Raw genomic sequence first — 17,412 nt, forward strand, 5'->3', positions numbered from 1 at the left:
GATTAGTTGAAGAATCTAACATTTTCAAGGGGAATGAATGAGTTTAAATAGATCATATTTTTTCTACCCTATCGTCCGTGCCGAACGTTTGCTGCAACTTATTGTTTTAGTTCAGCTTTATAATGTCAATTTAGAGTCATTACACCGTACATTCTGTCTCTATTATATCTATTTGAAGCCATACACTTGGCTAAAACTGAGCACAAAGGTCAGGCATTATCACAACTTCTATTTGAATGTGATGAACTGAAAAACAGACTTTTAACACTAACAAGAAAGATAAAATGCTATTTCTCATTAAACGACTGCCAGTTTTGTGTTAAAGACCACTGAAACCTTTGCAGAACATCTCCACATCCTGCATTTAAAATTCATCGTCAGCGTTATTGCAAAATCGTTGTTTGTTTCACCAAAAACTTCAGTTATATTTGCCAATTTTCAGCCAAGCAAAGGGAGCGATACTTTTATTGTGGCATCTGTTCAGTTTTTACAGACCTCTTGCTGTGAGATTAGATGACTTGTATTGGCAAGATTTACTTAGCAAGAACATTTTCTAAGAAGTGACTCCAACCTAGGGACCGTTATTCACATAGTAGAGCTTCATAAATTAAACATGAAACCAACATGCGCGAGAAAGTTCAATAATCTCATCTTTTAGATAAAATAAACCATGTCAATTATTTGTTCTCCCAGAAATGCTTCATGGTGAAGAACAGCCTCGTCCACCATTAGTAGCGCTCCAGGTCGAGGATAAATAGTTGCAAGGTATTGAAAAGTGAGCAGCGGATCAGATGAAAGAGATAATCAGCTCTGTTATATGCTAATATTCTGCTTTACGAGCTACAACATGGACGTCTTCAGCTCGGCACAACTTTATTAAAAAGACAAAACGTCATGGGGCTGTAGGAGCTCCATGCATGTTTGCTTTCATCTAGAGCCCGTGAAAAGAGCGAGTAATAAATCAAGAAGACACATGAAAGCAGATAGCGTAGCATTCCGCGACTGGGGACGCATTGAAGGAGTCTGATATCGAGATTCCCTCACGATACTCCGAGAAGCTCTGCTCCTCTTGTGTGTCAGCAGAACACAAATAGACATCACAAGCTGATGTGGAATATTTAACATTGTGCGGAAGCCTTTAGAGAGATCGTAGTGTACAATGGAGGAAAAGACAGTTTTATAAGGGGGAAAAAAAGGATAATCGGAAAGAAAGGTATTCGAGATGGTCTCAGAAAAATGTCTATTTCATCTTTGAGGACTATGTGGGGTCAGCGAGCTCATCTGCATTTTGCTTAACACAGCATTTAAGTTTTAAATTGATATGTCAATCAAACGCGACGCCTTCCGTTACCATATTAAATATGACGCCGTGTCAGCGTTATGGTATGGAGGTGCGTAAAGGGAATCACCAAGCAAACAGTAATTCAAAAAAAATGCTAATTCATTATTTTTGCCAGTCTTTTTGAAAAATAAATCTATTCCTTCATGTAGCATGAAAATATTCCATATTTTGCTTTGGGCATCTGTTCGTCCATCCTTCCGTGTCCAGCCATACTCTACATCCTTCTTTTCTTTTTGATTGGCTATTCTGGCCATCTGTTGGTCCGTCCGTTCACTATTCCAATCATGTCTCTTTGTTTATCAGTCTCACAATCACTTGCGAGGTTTGTCCATCTGTCCTTCTAAACACTGTATGGACCACAATAGTTTTCTTCTTCTTGTATGACTTCATTTGTCTCCCATCCAGTAAATTTTACTCTCTGTCCATGAGTCTCTTGCTTTGTCTTCCCGTCTATCTGTCCATTGATCTTTCTACTATCTGTCTCAAAGTAAATTAGGACAATCCCCCTCCATCTAGATGTACAACCACCCACCAAGCTATCTTAATATTCATCTTGATTGATTTACTTGATCCGTCTTCTAATGCCAAAAGTACTTCTTTGGTTAAACATGACTTCATTTAAATATGCAGACTATGTATTATTAAAAAGGGATTTGCCCTTAGTTCATTTAAACTTGGAACTTATCCCTAGTGGTGGTCTTAGTGAAAGATGGGCCAAAGACCACTTTTCTCTTCTTAAGTGTTTTTTTTTTACACCAGACTGACATCAAAGCCAATAATTGCAAAGTTTTCAATCGCTAGAAATATCTTGCACAACTCGTGCCTTATTACTCCAACCCCCTGTTGACCTGAACTTGAAATATGAGCAAGGCCATGCCAACACCCCCTCAATTACGTAGAAGGGTTCAAGAAAAGTCCTTCAATTGTTCCTTGTATCACAGACAATATCCAGAGAGTGGGGAAGTAGTTCTCATCCGGTGATAACATCTTTCTAGCTTCACTGGGCTCTTTGGTAGTCACCATGATAGACGCAAGCAGCCTTTTTGGACTGCAATCTTGGAAGAGCTCTTCATACAATGGAGGGCTAGAACAGAGTTCACTAAAATATGATGCTGTTAGCCTTGTGGAGGATTAAGGAAACCTACAGATGCATGAGCATGACCTTTTCACTCTGTATTACAAGAGGTGGCCAAGGTGTATGAAAAAAAAAAAATACCATTACCAATGGGATTCAGGACTCAAGGCCCTTCGCATAAGATTTATAAAATGATTTCATACCAACTATTGACCGTAATATACAGCGTTATCACATTGGAAGCAGATTAATGCTGTTGAGATGATGTATGAGATACAAAAGTTTAAGTACGGCGCTGAAATAGCCTTCTAGCTGGCATCATTTTGCTCTTCTTTGTAAAATATCACACTGCCTTTAATCTTTGCAAATCCACACAATCAACTGCATTCTTAAGTATCAATTACTGATGAGCTTGGTTTAGTCTATCCATTTTTGGCATAGCAACAATTTGTGAAATTTGAACTTGTTGTGACAAATGTTCACACCATAATGGATGTTTCATAGTCCACACTCCAGTGGAAAATAATGTTAGAATCAATTTAAATTAGCCTGCATGTCATCAACTTTTGTAGAAATGACAGACACTTAAAAATGGTGGCGACATCAGCATTTAGTAATCCTCTCTATAATGTTGAAATCCTCATTATAGATGACAACCCATTCTTCATAACACCATTATTTCAAGTTAATACGAGCGAGTATGTTAATGGCACTTCCTAAAAAGTTTGAGCTCTTTTTACGTGAGAAGAGTTCCTGGACTGAACACAGCATTAGAAGTCACGGTGAGTCATCTCTTGGGGGCAGACATTTGCAGTTGGACATGACATTTACTTCTTTGAGCTTTCCAGGCACATGACTACTGAAGTCATAGGAATGTCAAGGGGGTATTGGATTTTAAACAGCTAGACTCAAACTGAAAAAAAGACTGAATACCTAGAGGAACATTTTAAATGAAAAAAGCATGTCTTTTTGATATTGATGGAGTTGTGAGAAATGAAGGGAGCGCACAGAGCCGTAATAATGCTCAAATAAGCGAGATATAACGCGACGAGCCGTGTAGTTGGGACAAAAGTGGATGGTACTGTACCTCTGTATCCCGTGACTGTGGGGTCTGTAGCATGGGTGCCTAATAGAGCAGTGGAGTCTGGGGAGGTGGGATGGAAGGGGAGTGTGGTAGATGGAGGCAGGGTGGTGGGTTCTTCTGGCAGAGGGGATAGACAAACACATGAACAACGATAATGCAACAGGAAAAAAAATGGACTGAAAATGGTGCAGTAATGATGAGTAGTAATTAGATACGGCTGGTTTATAGCAAAGCATGATGTTAAAACAAAATAATGATTGTTAAAAACAAGCATTAACACAAAAGCATGACGCAAAATGGAAACATTTAGGATTATTTTTTTGATACAAATTACAAACAACAATTATGTACAATGTTGCTGGGGATCCTCATGTGTTTTTAACAGATGAAACCATTTCTAGTGAAAACACTTTTGCTTGATTTTCTCCAACTGATCATCTTCAATGCGTGCATGTTTTGATAATACGATAAATCGGATGCTCCTCTGCATATGAAGCGCCAACGACATGCTGTCTGTTTATGCTGGACACATTTACCTCTGATATTATCTTAGGTTAATTTCATATATCCGCAGATGAAGTACCCAGTGGTTTCTGTGACGCTAGTTTAACAACATAGAACTGCCAGTATGTTTCTATAGCAACCATATGAAATAAAAAGTTCAATGTGAAAGCAAAGAAACAAAATCAATCAGTGAAATAAAAAAACAAAAACAGAAATACAGTTACAGCTCGGTTGCAATTAACCTCACAACCAAACCCTTAAAGATCTCAAAATGGTTGCTTTCACAATCTTAAGACAATATTTGTCTATAGAAATAATTCTAAAGCAAAAAAATAAAAAGTAATGGTTTAGGCTAAAAACAACCATTGAAGTGTTTAAGTGGTAAGATATTATCGTTACAAAAGGATTGGCAGGGAAGCATTGTTTGACAAAATTAATGAGGCTACACCACCACCTTGTTTGTGTCGCTCTGGATTTTATGGCACTGTGGAGGTTTTCTTTTAATTGGCTGTGCTGAAAGGCCTGGGTGTCTTCGTGACTTTTCAGCCTCAGCGAGAATCGCACAACGGCTCAACTACGTGTCTTTGAGTGAAAATGTCTCTGTGGTGCAGAGGAACCATTAAAAAGGTATTTTCCAAGACTTATGACAGCAATTGTAAACGGCTAAAAAGTGCACTAATCACTAATGAATGCGGGGAACAAAGCAGGTGCCATTTTCAAAGAACAAGTAATGAATCTCCATTGGACTCTTTAACCCACCTGAGGCACAATTGCCTTTCTCTGTGGCATTTGAATTGGTCACTTTAAATGCCTCACTTTCATCAAGGGCATCTTTTTTTCTATGCTAATATTTTCAACAAAATTTTAAAGGAATGCTAGGCTTAAAAATATGCCGACATGCAGTAAGTAACATGCCAGGGCCCTCCAATTAAATCTCCCTCGAAATAGAGATCGATATTTGGTGTCAGTCAGTTACGAGTAGGTTAGACAAGGTGGTCTCTCTTTATTTGATGCCTGAGAAGAAAATAAACAAATGGTTTTATTTATGACATTTGCAAAAACTGGCGGCCTTTGTCAATCTGCTAAATGAATTTGTTTTTGTTATAGGAGTTTAATGAATTTTTAGGGGAACAAATGTTTTCCCAGACGAGCATTTAGTTGATAATTTAACCAAGAAAATACACACAAATGAGATAATCCGGTGGCCCAAAAATTCTTTAAAAAATACCCATACCATCACGCCTTGAAATAAAACATATTTATAAACAAGTATCTCTGCAGTCCGTGCAGCAACTGTAACTACAACCTGTAGGAGAAACGTAATGAAAAATGTATGCCAATCTTTCTTTGAATAGCCTTGCTATCTTATTACTTTGGAATTACTACCCGCATAGGACAACATGAGTTTCTGCTATTTCTTGACCAAAGAATATTCCATATACTGCTCATTGCAAAATTAAAACACTCCACCTGACGTGAGTAGAATAAAGCAGTATTTATGCCACACTTGCCCTAAAGCGAAAGGAAAATAGACTTAATACCAAGAGACAAATGGTCCGGAAGACACGGGAAGGGGAGAACGGGAGCTATCGGTTTTCCCTGACACTGATTCACTTCATCCTCCACTTCCCCTGGCATTGGTGAGAATGACTTATTCTCCGTGGTGATATTACTGACAACACAGCACTAAATTCCAGATATACACACTCTCACTCCTCCTTTATGATGTGCATGCATGATGAGGATCTAGGACGCGGGTTTATTTAAAGAAAGACGCTGGTGGTATTAGTGCCACCTGAGGCTCTGTTGAGCGATGCTACCACTAATCACTCACTGTGCTGCTGATACGTGTGCACAGTGGGACGCTCTAAAACCAGTTTCGCTTTTTAAAATGTTCTATTTACCTAAAAAATCCTTTTAGAACCATTTGCACCAGGCCGTGTGCCTTATTGGATGTATATATTTTATCCATGGGAAAAGGGTGTAGGCTCATTTTCCTTGGCTGTCTATTTATTTCAATATAAATAAAAATAATGTTCCAGGCTCAAATTCAATCATGAAATCCCTAGTTAAAACTTGATTGGAACTGCAAAGATAATTTTATTTGACATTTTACCTTTCTTGAATGTCATTAAAAAAGTACTTTATAATAAATTGGCTGGTCACTCTCCCTGCTGCCCGTTGTTGGCTGGGGAGGCTACTGCACCCCCGCAACCCTTGCGAGGATAAGCAATTTGAAAAATAAATGAACTATATAATGAAGTAAAACTACTCGCAGGTGGGGAAACAGCTTGAAAAGTCATCCTGTTTTGTAATGACAGTCATATCTTGATTTATGCCTTTAATATGTTTTGTGTGACCATGTTTGTAATTCAATTTACTTGTATATCAAATGTAAATTAATGTAGCACTGTTTCTCTATACATTCCATTTTTATAGGTTACCTTTACTCTGGAAAACCCAACTGAATTTGAACACTCAGTGGGAATGTTAGTTGAGAATCGATGGTGTCCTATTAGAAAATATTCATTGCCATTCCGTGAAACACAATCCATCACGTGTACTGTCCCCCCACCCTTCCCCCTAGAGGACTCACCATAGACGTAGAGTACATATTCATCACTGCTGGTACCGAGATGGTTGCTAGCTTCACAGCGGTAGGTGCCGTTGTCCGTCTTGTTAAGTGACGTAAATGTGAGCTCGCGACCCTCCACGATCACCCTGCCCAAGTCCAAAATTTCCACGCCATCTTTTGTCCACATCACAGGATCCGGCCTGAAAAGAATGATTAATACTTCTCATTGCTTTCCTTTGATTAATGAATTATGGCTCAGTGGTGGCGATGTATTTCTGCATACATTGAAACTATATATTAAGTACGAGACAATGCAAAATAAATGCTTATTCAAAAGCTATTTTACATTGTACATTAGAGGAAAGCAAAACAACAACAAAAAAACAGCCTTTTGAAAGGTCAACCATAACCGAAAATGATTACCTCTTACAAATTTGTGTGGACGGTACGTATAGGTATTTCATTACTTTTTGAAATGAGGAATAAATGGGATTTTACTCATTTTTTTCACAGGCCACTTTCATTGACCCATCAGCCGTGCTAAACGGACCAAAAATTGAAAATATTTTTCTTTATATATTTGACTGGGATTGTGTGAACAAATAGAATGAGTGGGTTTACTGTCGATGCTGCCATTATAGTTATTTTCTTTACACAACATGACTTTGGAAACAGCAGCATATATTATGATTGGATTAATCTAATGTATGATTAAACATTGGTGACTTACGAAGGATTTCCTTGTGACACACAGTCCAGCTTTAGGTACTGACCCTCCTGAGGGATAGCAAGAGAGTGAGCGATTTCCACCCGAGGTGCATCTGCAACAAACACAAAAGGTGCAAAATGAACGGACCTTTCATCTCTTCATTTGTAGCGCATCTCTTTACACTCACAGTGAACCTCGAGCACTTCGGTGGTCTGCTGTGGCGCCTGCAGGAGAGCCTCGTGATCCACTCTGCAGGTGTACGCCACGCCGTCGTCCCTTCTGTCCACGTGCAGCTGCAGCGAACTGCGCACGGTGAAAGTGTTCCCGCTGGCGTTCACTTCTTTAGCACCTGTGCGGAGAGCGCCACAAGAGTGTCAACGATGTGACGCCGAGGCGCATCGATATGCCGCGCTTTACGGTCTGTGATTAGGCAGACGATGCAAACATCCATACAACACAGATGGTAAAGCACACTGCAGCATTATCTAAAGGCAAAATATCCATAGTGCTCTGTTAATGTAATTAGATTAGCTGAGATTTGGCTGTGATAAACTGTAAACACAAGACGCATTTGATCTTGTAGGGAACTGGCTGTGACTACAGCTTTTATCTCAACAAATATAAGAACACTTCTACCTCGAGGGAACAATGAACAAGCTACAACTATACAGCGATGCCAACATATTCACTATTTTGTGTGCATGTGTGTTTTTAAAAGATTCTTAAATGTGTTTTGTGCATTCTTTCACTAATTTACATTGACAGAAGTCTTGTCACTTTGAACAAAAGAGCCTAAATTACGATATTTTTCACGTATTTCAAATCTTCTCCATCACAACATCACGGAACAAAACATAACCAGAGCTTATTGCCGCCTACAACCTTGAAGAATAAGGACTCTTAAACAGCTAAGAAAGGGGAGGACATGAGACGCTAGAAGAAATGAGGCAGCTCCTGATATGTAGGCACTCCTTTAAACTCTTTTCAATTAAGATCACTTCAATGTAGTCCTACTCCTATTACTATCTCATTTAACAAGCTTTGGCAAGACTGTCGTCCGTGTGACTGACGGATATCTCATTAGACTTTGCAAGTGTAGCTAATGTAGCGTGTGGTGAGTGTATATTGGGCTTAGTTGTTTATCTTCATTTGTTGTTGTTCTGCTTTGTAAAACAGTGTCCTACTTGTGTATTCTGAGAACAGTCAAGGGAGGACTCGCCTCCCTCGTGCAGGCCACCTTTTGTTTGCATCTCCTAAAGAGACTGTTTATTCTCCCCATGCTTCCCTACTGTGAGCTCATCTGCTCCACTTTTCAAACCATCCTACCAGCCTCGAATGCATCCACTTTTTTTTCCCTCTCTCGCTTTCTGTCTGTTTGTCTGTCCGGCTCGATGGTATCCAACATGTCAATCAACAATTCTGTTCTGTCACTTCCCTATACCGAGCCAATGAGCTCGCCTCCCACTTGAGATAAATGACTGACAGCTCTGCAGCGCTTGCAGCATCCATCCAGAGAGTGGGTGAAAATGGAAAAACGGCTGGGTGATTCCAAAAAATATACTAGAGAAAAGGCAAAAATCGTCCACCTTAAAAATGCCACTAGAAAATATTAAACAGATATTACTTTAACATTCATATCAATTTATTCATTTTTAAACTACTAATACGCTTGTATTTTGCAGTGCTGCATTGGAGCGCATCATTGAGAAACCTTAAAAACACTTTTTTACTGTATTCATGTTGGTAATGGCTTTTTAAATAGCTGATTTTTTTTCCTCCATTCTTTAGCTCATATTGTTCCAAACATCTCAATTCACAACTGTAAATGATGAAGGATTTATTACATTTCATCCCCCGCCTTTTTTCCTCCCAACAAAACAAAATATAATCTGTTACAGTGATATTGATCATAGAATAAAATGAGTGCATTTCCCAACATTATGGACATTTGAGGTGTTACTGGACAACACACATTCAGTAAATGTGTGATACAACACAGCAGGTATAACAACAGTGTTTGTATTTTGCGCTCATTAAAATATTTCCATTCCACTGAATGAGGCTTTTTTTTGCCATTTGATAAGAAAGTCTATTTGGGAGAATTTGAAATGTCTGTTTTCCTTCCTCATTTGGAAATTAATAGCCTTCATTTATTCCAACGATGCATATCACTTTCTCTCCTTCCTAGCCGAGGTCTTTGTCCCAGAAGCTCTTTTATTGTGTGCAACATTGTTTGTGTTAATTACTCCACGCCTAATAATCTGTGCGGATTTGTTCTCTAAGACCTCAACATTCAAAGAAAACAAATTGGAACTCCAATCTGTTCTGTTTGATAAACACCTGCATAAAAGTTGAGTCACTGAATGTACCATGTCCATTGTTTCAGATGTTGTGACATGTCCCCTGACCGGTCTTACTTGCTTGACTGTGCTTTTTACTGACATCGCCATGGCCGAGGGAACACTGTTAAAAGTAAGACAGTTCTATCAGCGCCAGGCAGATCTATACCACAATGTCCTCTCTGACGGAAGTCCCCAAGCATTCACTGCCTGAGAAGTGTCTTCATGAAACGAAGGGTCTTGGAAAAAGACCTGTGGGTCCTGTGGGCATTGGCACCTTGGCAGGCTGTCCACCTCCACTATGTTGATTCTAATAGGTTAAGACGGGAGGTGTCACAGTCTTATTTTTGGGACACAGAGCCAGCCGATTCTCACTGTCATACACCAACACTGCAGCATTGCATTGCATACATACAGATATGTACACAATATGGAATGACTACTTTGAATAAAATCATTTCTCCTACACAATGTTGTGCGAGTCTGAATCCTAATTGTGCATCTAATAATCAGTCAAAGAATGTTTGGTTTGAATAAAAGGTCTGCTTTAAATTGAATAGTAGTCAAGAAACTTAAAATGTTAATTACCAATTGCCTGTACAGTTAATCAAGATTGTAACAGAACAACATTTGACCCTGGATAATAGAATCATTTACATATTTTCTTTCATCAAGTGAAAAAATGTCAAGTAGCATCCAGAATGGATTTTGCTGGAGCTCAGGGCGTGATCTGTGGATTCAAATGTTAAGAAAGACTTTAATCTTATTTATTTATATATGGAATATTGGATATTTTCCAACAAGAAGATCCATTATGAAATCACAGACAGGAAAGCAATAAAGTGCAAAAATATTAATATCCAGTTACGGTTCTCTGATTTCTACTACAACCCAAGTGGAGATATTTACAGTGTATCTCAGATTTACAGTGATATACAGTGCATGAACCTGCTTCATAACTAATTTCTGTGAAATCTGCATTTCTAGTAATTAAAATGATGAGTGGCGAAAGGAAGATACTGGAGTTAATTTGGTTTAAAAAAAGGCACTAAATCTGAGTTTTATCACTACCTTGATTTCAATTAATGTACTGTACCATAGTAATTTGTAAAGTACTGTGATTTAGAGTGGGGACGAATGCTTTTGTGTGAATACATCTTTTATTCATGCCAGTGTGGCTTGCAACAGCCATCTCGGAATTACATCTTTAATGGTCATCGATCCACTCCACCTCACTCAGTGGGCTCTTGATGCTATGAATGTAGTCCAGGGACTGAGGCACGCAACAACAACAATGATGAAAACATTTTTTTAAGCTTAGAAAGGGTACTTAACTATGCCACTAAGCATGTAGTTCTCATTGACAGGAGAATACTCAGAAACCTCTTAAATAATGACATCTACCTCTCAAGGACAATGACTAGTTGGGACTATTTCTAAAGGTTATGCAGTCATTATCGAGCTCTTGGTGGACGAGCGTCCTAAATAAGTGGGGAAAGTCCGCATGCGGCAACAACAGCAGCACTTTGCCCTTGACTAACAACTTTGACAATAGAACAACTATGTGACTCGGAGCATTCTGAAATCAAATCTGTTTTCTCCTTCGAGCCCCCCTTAGGAATGGAGCTATCAAATATCACAACGAAGCAATAACCTCCACTGTTCAGGTCACACAGTATGATAATACTCATCTGATTGCCGACATAGCTACCCTATTTGGAATAAATATTCATTTCATGTGGCCCCCTGCATCAGTGGTGTGTAAACAAGTGCTACATTGCACTGGTACTGGCACAGGTCTCTCTGGGTCTTGGAATATAGCTGAGATAGAAATATATCATTACTTGTTGGTGACTGAAGGGACAAAGAAAGGGGTGAAATCAGAATATTGGATTTTCCGCCAGCACACACACACAAACTTTACATGCAGGCTATCGGCTTGATCTGTCTATTGCATCCTTAGGCACACACACAGATACACACTTTGCATAGGTTGTGTACTAAATGAATGGCAATGGGTGACGAACTGCTCCGCTGCCCGTGCTGCTAATATAATCGTCACTATTCCCAGAGATCCCAAAACAATATGTCAGAATCATCACTTATTCCTGCCATCGGGTGGCTTCTCATAGTAGACGCCGCCCTACTTTTCACCAACAGGAACACCCTAATATGGTAAATATAAATAATACATCAAATTTGCACTGTATTCATTCAGTGGTTTGATTGCCGGCTTTATTATAATTTTTTGTTGGCGCGTCATTGAAAGTCTTGGCGGGATGGAGTAATAAAAATTATGTTTCTATCTGTCTGTCCTACCACAGTCTTGACTGTTAGTCTCTAAAATCTAATTCCCAACCATTAAAAAATCAAGTATCAATTATTTATACCGGAAAAGCTACAAACCCAGAGATTAAAATTCATTCTTAGATGGAAAAAAGGCAATATTTGTGTGAGTATCAGCAAACTATCGGTATGTACATTTTTGTTGTGTTCTCAAAAGATTGCTGTTTTTGTTGACAGTTGGGCCTTGACTTAAAATGGTTGTCTGTTTGTGTTGTGAGCAACTGCTTGCACATGCTTGTTAATTATTCTTTTTTCCCCTAGTGCTTCTTTTGGACTAAGTCTTGAAAACGAAAATAAAAACACACAAAAGGGAATCCAAAATAAACACTCGCCTAACTTGCCCAGTGATTTTTGTTGTTATTGTATTAACTGCCAAAGAATCGACACTAACTTCAACTAAAAACTTTCATTCCAGCTTTAATGCCAGCAAGAGTGTTTGCAAATAGTTGGAGATATTATTTTCCTGAAAATGTTGTCTGAATCCCAAATGGTATAACTTTAAAGGCATTATATTTTAGAGGTTGCATTGATCAGTGAAAAGGAATACAACATGGTCAATATGATCTCCCGAGCGTACGCCATTAAATGGAAATATGCAGTGATGTTTGCTTAAAACTGCGTAGAAAACAAGCATTGATTTGATCCTATCTGCCAGCTTATCTGGACCCCAGGAAGCGCTAGTGCCAGATAGTGGGGCTGAGCTGTCGCAGCTTAAACTCAGCGAGAGAGGCAGCGCAATGGCAGACACCCAACGTGGGTTGAAACATCGCCTCGATCGAAATTCCTGACGAGTCCAATAGCGGAGCTGACAGCAATCTTCTAATCTGACGTTTGTATAAAGTCTCAAGGTGCTTTCTGTTGGGGGCCGCAATTTCTTTTACCAGGAGAAAAACGGGTACATGATAGTGATGTGCTTGTTTTTGTTCTTTTAATGAAAACTGTCTCCCTGTTTTGAAAGCTTTGAAAAATGTTTTGGTTGGACTTGGGAGACAGCAAAGAACACAATCACCGCTGATGGTTGTCACAGGGTAAGATGTAATAATACAACATACTTGGTCGAATACAGAGGATAAAAGATGCTCGCACACATCATTACTGGAATAGATAATAGTATTCTGACCTTCAATGCGACTCACTAAGAGCATTTTAGAGTGTGTCGCTGCATTTGTTAACCTTTATGGTAATTTCAGAGAAAATTATGTTCTGGGTGTGTTTCCATTTGTTTGATTGGGATCTCTCCTCTCTTAAGTGGACCACTGGGAAATGTAATAATCACCCATGTAGACGTAAGAACTATGAATACAAAGTTTCCTCGTACAAGGACTATCTCTGTGATAAAAGTGTCTGTCACCAAAGTATCAGCCACAGTATAAAAACTCAATTGACATTTCGATTCTCCTTCCAGGGAAACTAATACGGAGAGAGATTGAAATGATCTCTGTTGCGAGGAAAAACAGCAGCTCCTAATCATGTGAATCAAAGATGACTTTGAATTGGGAGGATGTCTGTTACGGGAGCTTTGCTTTTTTGTGCATTCCTACCCTATTTTGTCATTTAATGTTTGTTGTGCATCATGTTTTTAGTATTTCTGACCTTGGTAATGATTGGAGTGGTGCCCGCCATCTGTTGTTTCGCACCTTCACGGCATGTTAGCGGCCGCACTGTTTAAATTGAGTAGAAAATATCGGTGCTTTTTGACTGTCACCGCATTGCATGTGATGGTACAGAGCTGTAGAGACGCTTGCTGTTGTGAGCCCTCTAAGTGTACTATTTTCTTAAAATGAAAAATGTCAGCACTATTAGATTGTCTGTGATGCTTCGACTAACAAAAAAAAAGAAGAAGCTCGGGACAGAAAGGTTTAAGATGTGCGAATGTATCTAGACTAGCTAATTAAATGGAAATGTGTAATGACATTCGCTTGAAGCCAACATTGATCTGATTCAATCTCCTTGCTTATCTGAACCCTGGTAAGCTGAGGCTGGAGGGGGGAAAGAAACAGTGTAGTTGCAGACAGCGACGGCAAGACAAAGATATCCTGTGGCAACCGACAATAAACGCTTTCATAGTATAGTCGAGAAGGTGTAGTGTTTTGACAGTGAAAAAAATGGGACAACGTCTCTTGAGGGTGGACATGGCGATAGTCTATGCTTGACTCTGATAGGAAGTGACATCTCATTCAGCCATTGCACACTCTAGCCAATAACTTGTTAAGTGAGATTTTGATCGAACCTTCAGAAAGATGATAGTTTTTATTTAATCTAGACTATTATTCTTTTTTAATTCTTTTATATTGAATTGGTTTGGAGCGCAAGTAAGATTTTTCCGAATGCAAAATTTCCAGTTAGTGTTTAGACAGTAATTTCAGTTGTTTAATTGTTTAATTTCCAAAGAAACTAAAGGATTTTTTGAGACAGTGACTATTCACAAATGCAAAGTATTCCACAAAGGGTCACAGTGGTTGATTTTGAAAACTAAAACGACATACTTATTAATTCTCCATAGACACCAGGCCAGTACTGTTTTCAAAAAATACAGTAGTACAAAATGTTCTTAAAAACCCACAATATTAAGAAGGGGTACAAAGAAAAGAAGAAAAGTTACCTACCTTTGACCTCTTTTTCATTTCTGAACCAGCGCAAGTCTGCTGCAGGTTTACTGCCACGAGTCAGGCAGGTTAAAGTGATCTGGTCACCCTCCACGGCAGGCTTCATCAGGCCCTCGATCTTAGGCTTCTCCGGCACCCCTGAAGGATAGAGTGGAAGTCAGCAAAAAAACTCCGTTATTGCAAAGAAATCCCGCCCTTAGACACATGTGAAGCACAGTCTGAGGGGGCGCAATTATGATCATGTGCTCAGAAACTGACACCCAAGAAACTGCTAAAAGTGAAAGTGATGGAGTACATGACATGGCATAATGAGGTATCAACTATTGGTGTTTGACTTGTCAGTCTTTCCCAAAGAACAGACGGAATATATTCCTGGCTATGAGCGTTGTTGTATGCTATTTATGTCTGTAACTGCTGCTGATCTGCATGTGTTAAAGGAAAAATGATTAAATGTTGATGGCAATTTTGCTTTGTGTCAGTTTTGCGATAGATGGCCAAAATGTGATAAACACCTGTAATTATTAGAGAACTTTTTTTTGAATAATTGTTTTAGAATGAGCCAATATATGTACTTATTTTCCTATACATATTTTCAGTCCTGCAACTAATTTTTTGCAGCTTTCTTTGATCTTGCCGTAGCTGCGATGATTTCTTTGAGTACCTTTTTCTTTGTCAGCGAGCAATAAAGTTAGCCTTGAGCAGAGAGACTGAAAGCTCTGTCAGTCAGTGACAGGGACTCAGTCTAGCCTTGTCAGTCTCATCACCCCCATCTATAGGCTTCTTAATGGTCCTTGAGAGTTGTGCTATTCTGCAGTTTACTTCTACCGTCACTATACTACCGCTGATTTCCCAAAGTCAACTAAAACTTCGGTGGAACAGTTTGGAATATAAACAAGATTTGGGGAAACTAGCGTACTCACCACCAACAACAGTAAAGACAACAAGAACGGTGACTTGAAAGGGATTCAGCCAGTTGTATACAAATGTTTAAAAGAAGGGTTAATAATTTTAATTTAAAAAAAAATCATAACTACATGGCCTTAGAATATTAGCAACCACAAAATTCTAAGTCATTAAAGATTTTTAAAAAATCGATAATTAAATCAGCCTTTTAGGCGAGCTTGAGCAGTTGTAGTATTGTTTCTTATTAGTACTTTAACTTCCCACATCACCAAAAGTTGGTGTGTCCTATTAACCATTGGGCAGCATAGTGAAAATATTAATCTCTGTATCACTACTGAGCAATCTTATTTAATTTGTGCAATTCTCTTAATGCTTGTTAACAAAGCAAGGCAGCTAATGGGCCTAGAGTGCACGAGCACATCTATTAACATTAGCAAAAACTAATTGGCGAGTTAATATGGTGAGTGGCGCGAAAAGACAATGTTTTTGCAGGACGATGATCACAAACATTAGTGAAAAGGCTTGGTGTGTATGTGTGGATTTTGTGTGTGTGTGTTTGTATGTGGAAATTATTAGGACAAGCGGAGCATCTCATTTTAAGCGTAATAAATGTGTTTATCCTTTCAGCAAAACAAACACAGGCAAGAATTATCAAAGCCAAACTGATTCGGTCATTAGAAAGCATTTAGTTTTGAACTTGAATTTTCATGCACACAATTTGCTGCATTTGTTGTTGTTGTAACTGTTAGGGGAACTCTAAAGAGAACAAAAATAAAAAAGGACTAACTCACCGAGGACTGTCAGGTAGGCTTTGGCTATTTTGACAGGCATGGTGAAGAGAGAACAGGTGTACATGCCCTCATCAAACAGCGTGGTATCATGGATGCTGATGGTCAACTCCGACCACGAGGCACGAATCAGCTCGATTCTGTTGTCCCTCAAAGCTGGAAGGAGACACAAAAAAAGACAGACACCAATCATTCATTTGAGCTAAAGGCTAATATCAGTGGACCAAAAACAGAGTGAAACCCACCCCAAACAATTTAGGACCCCACCTTTCATTTATTTGGGAAAATAATCTAGTACAAAAATAAATATGGAAGAAATTTAAATAGGAAAAGTACATGCATTCTAAAAGTTTTCCAATATTCCAAAATCAAATGAGCACCAAACTGCAGAAAACGAATGCCGTACATTGTCTTCCCAAAGTCTTTGCACAAAGTTTTACTTATATGAAGATGCCATCCTCCAAAAGACACCAATGGAAATCAATAGAGCAATAAGAGGCTGTGAGAGAGGTCTAATGAGACTTTGGCAACACCAGGGAACTGAAATGGATTGGCTGAAATTAGATGCTTGGTTTAAAGATCTTTCAAACTCGACAATGTACATGACTTCAAAAATGACCTGGATCGTCACATCGGTAAAATTCACACCTTGGGAAGGAAAAAAAAAATCTAAACATGCCACAATTTAGCCGTTATTGGGTTCTCTGTAAAAATCAATGTCAGACTGAGTCGCAGTTTCTGTAATGAATTCTATCACAAGAATTTCAATCACACACACATGGCCATTCCGGATTCAAAGTCGTGGATTGGTAGTGTCGTGGTGTGGTTAACATATTTGGACTGTAACTTCCCTTTGACACTGACTAGGATAAATCTGTGTAGAAAATGCAGCAAATGCTGATGAATTGGATCATTTACTTTACGGGATACTGATTTAATTAAGCCTGGAGTGGTGTTGATGTGTTTTGTTCTGTGCTTATAGGCACATAAATACGGTTAGTTGTCATGCCAAAAAGCAGCAGGATCATTTTCCTAGTGAGGGTGGATTCAAGCTGGATTTAGAAATATAAAAAGCATCATATGATTTTGCCCATGAAGTCACGCTTGTTAGTAAATTATGGAGCCAGGAATAAAAAATAAA

The 17,412-nt window shown here is 38.8% G+C and overlaps 1 protein-coding gene across 9 annotated transcripts in view; it reads right to left on the bottom strand.

Moving 5' to 3' along the window:
• Positions 1 to 17,412, bottom strand: part of LOC144067708 (cell adhesion molecule 2-like) — a 126,714-nt gene that overhangs the window by 16,338 nt on the left and 92,964 nt on the right. For 5 of the 9 annotated variants that reach the window (XM_077591555.1, XM_077591553.1, XM_077591559.1 and 2 more), the window contains 6 exons: positions 16,275 to 16,427; positions 14,581 to 14,718; positions 7,477 to 7,638; positions 7,311 to 7,401; positions 6,602 to 6,780; positions 3,505 to 3,618 (listed from right to left, as the gene is read on the bottom strand). In XM_077591555.1, coding sequence (XP_077447681.1) covers positions 3,505 to 3,618; positions 6,602 to 6,780; positions 7,311 to 7,401; positions 7,477 to 7,638; positions 14,581 to 14,718; positions 16,275 to 16,427 — 837 coding nt within the window. Of the gene's footprint in view, positions 1 to 3,012; positions 3,619 to 6,601; positions 6,781 to 7,310; positions 7,402 to 7,476; positions 7,639 to 14,580; positions 14,719 to 16,274; positions 16,428 to 17,412 lie in introns of those variants that run through there. The other 4 variants (XM_077591554.1, XM_077591562.1, XM_077591556.1 and 1 more) reach the window with 3 other exon arrangements.

This window comes from Stigmatopora argus, chromosome 22 (genome assembly GCF_051989625.1).
Source record: "Stigmatopora argus isolate UIUO_Sarg chromosome 22, RoL_Sarg_1.0, whole genome shotgun sequence".
NCBI classification, from domain to species: Eukaryota; Metazoa; Chordata; class Actinopteri; order Syngnathiformes; family Syngnathidae; genus Stigmatopora; species Stigmatopora argus.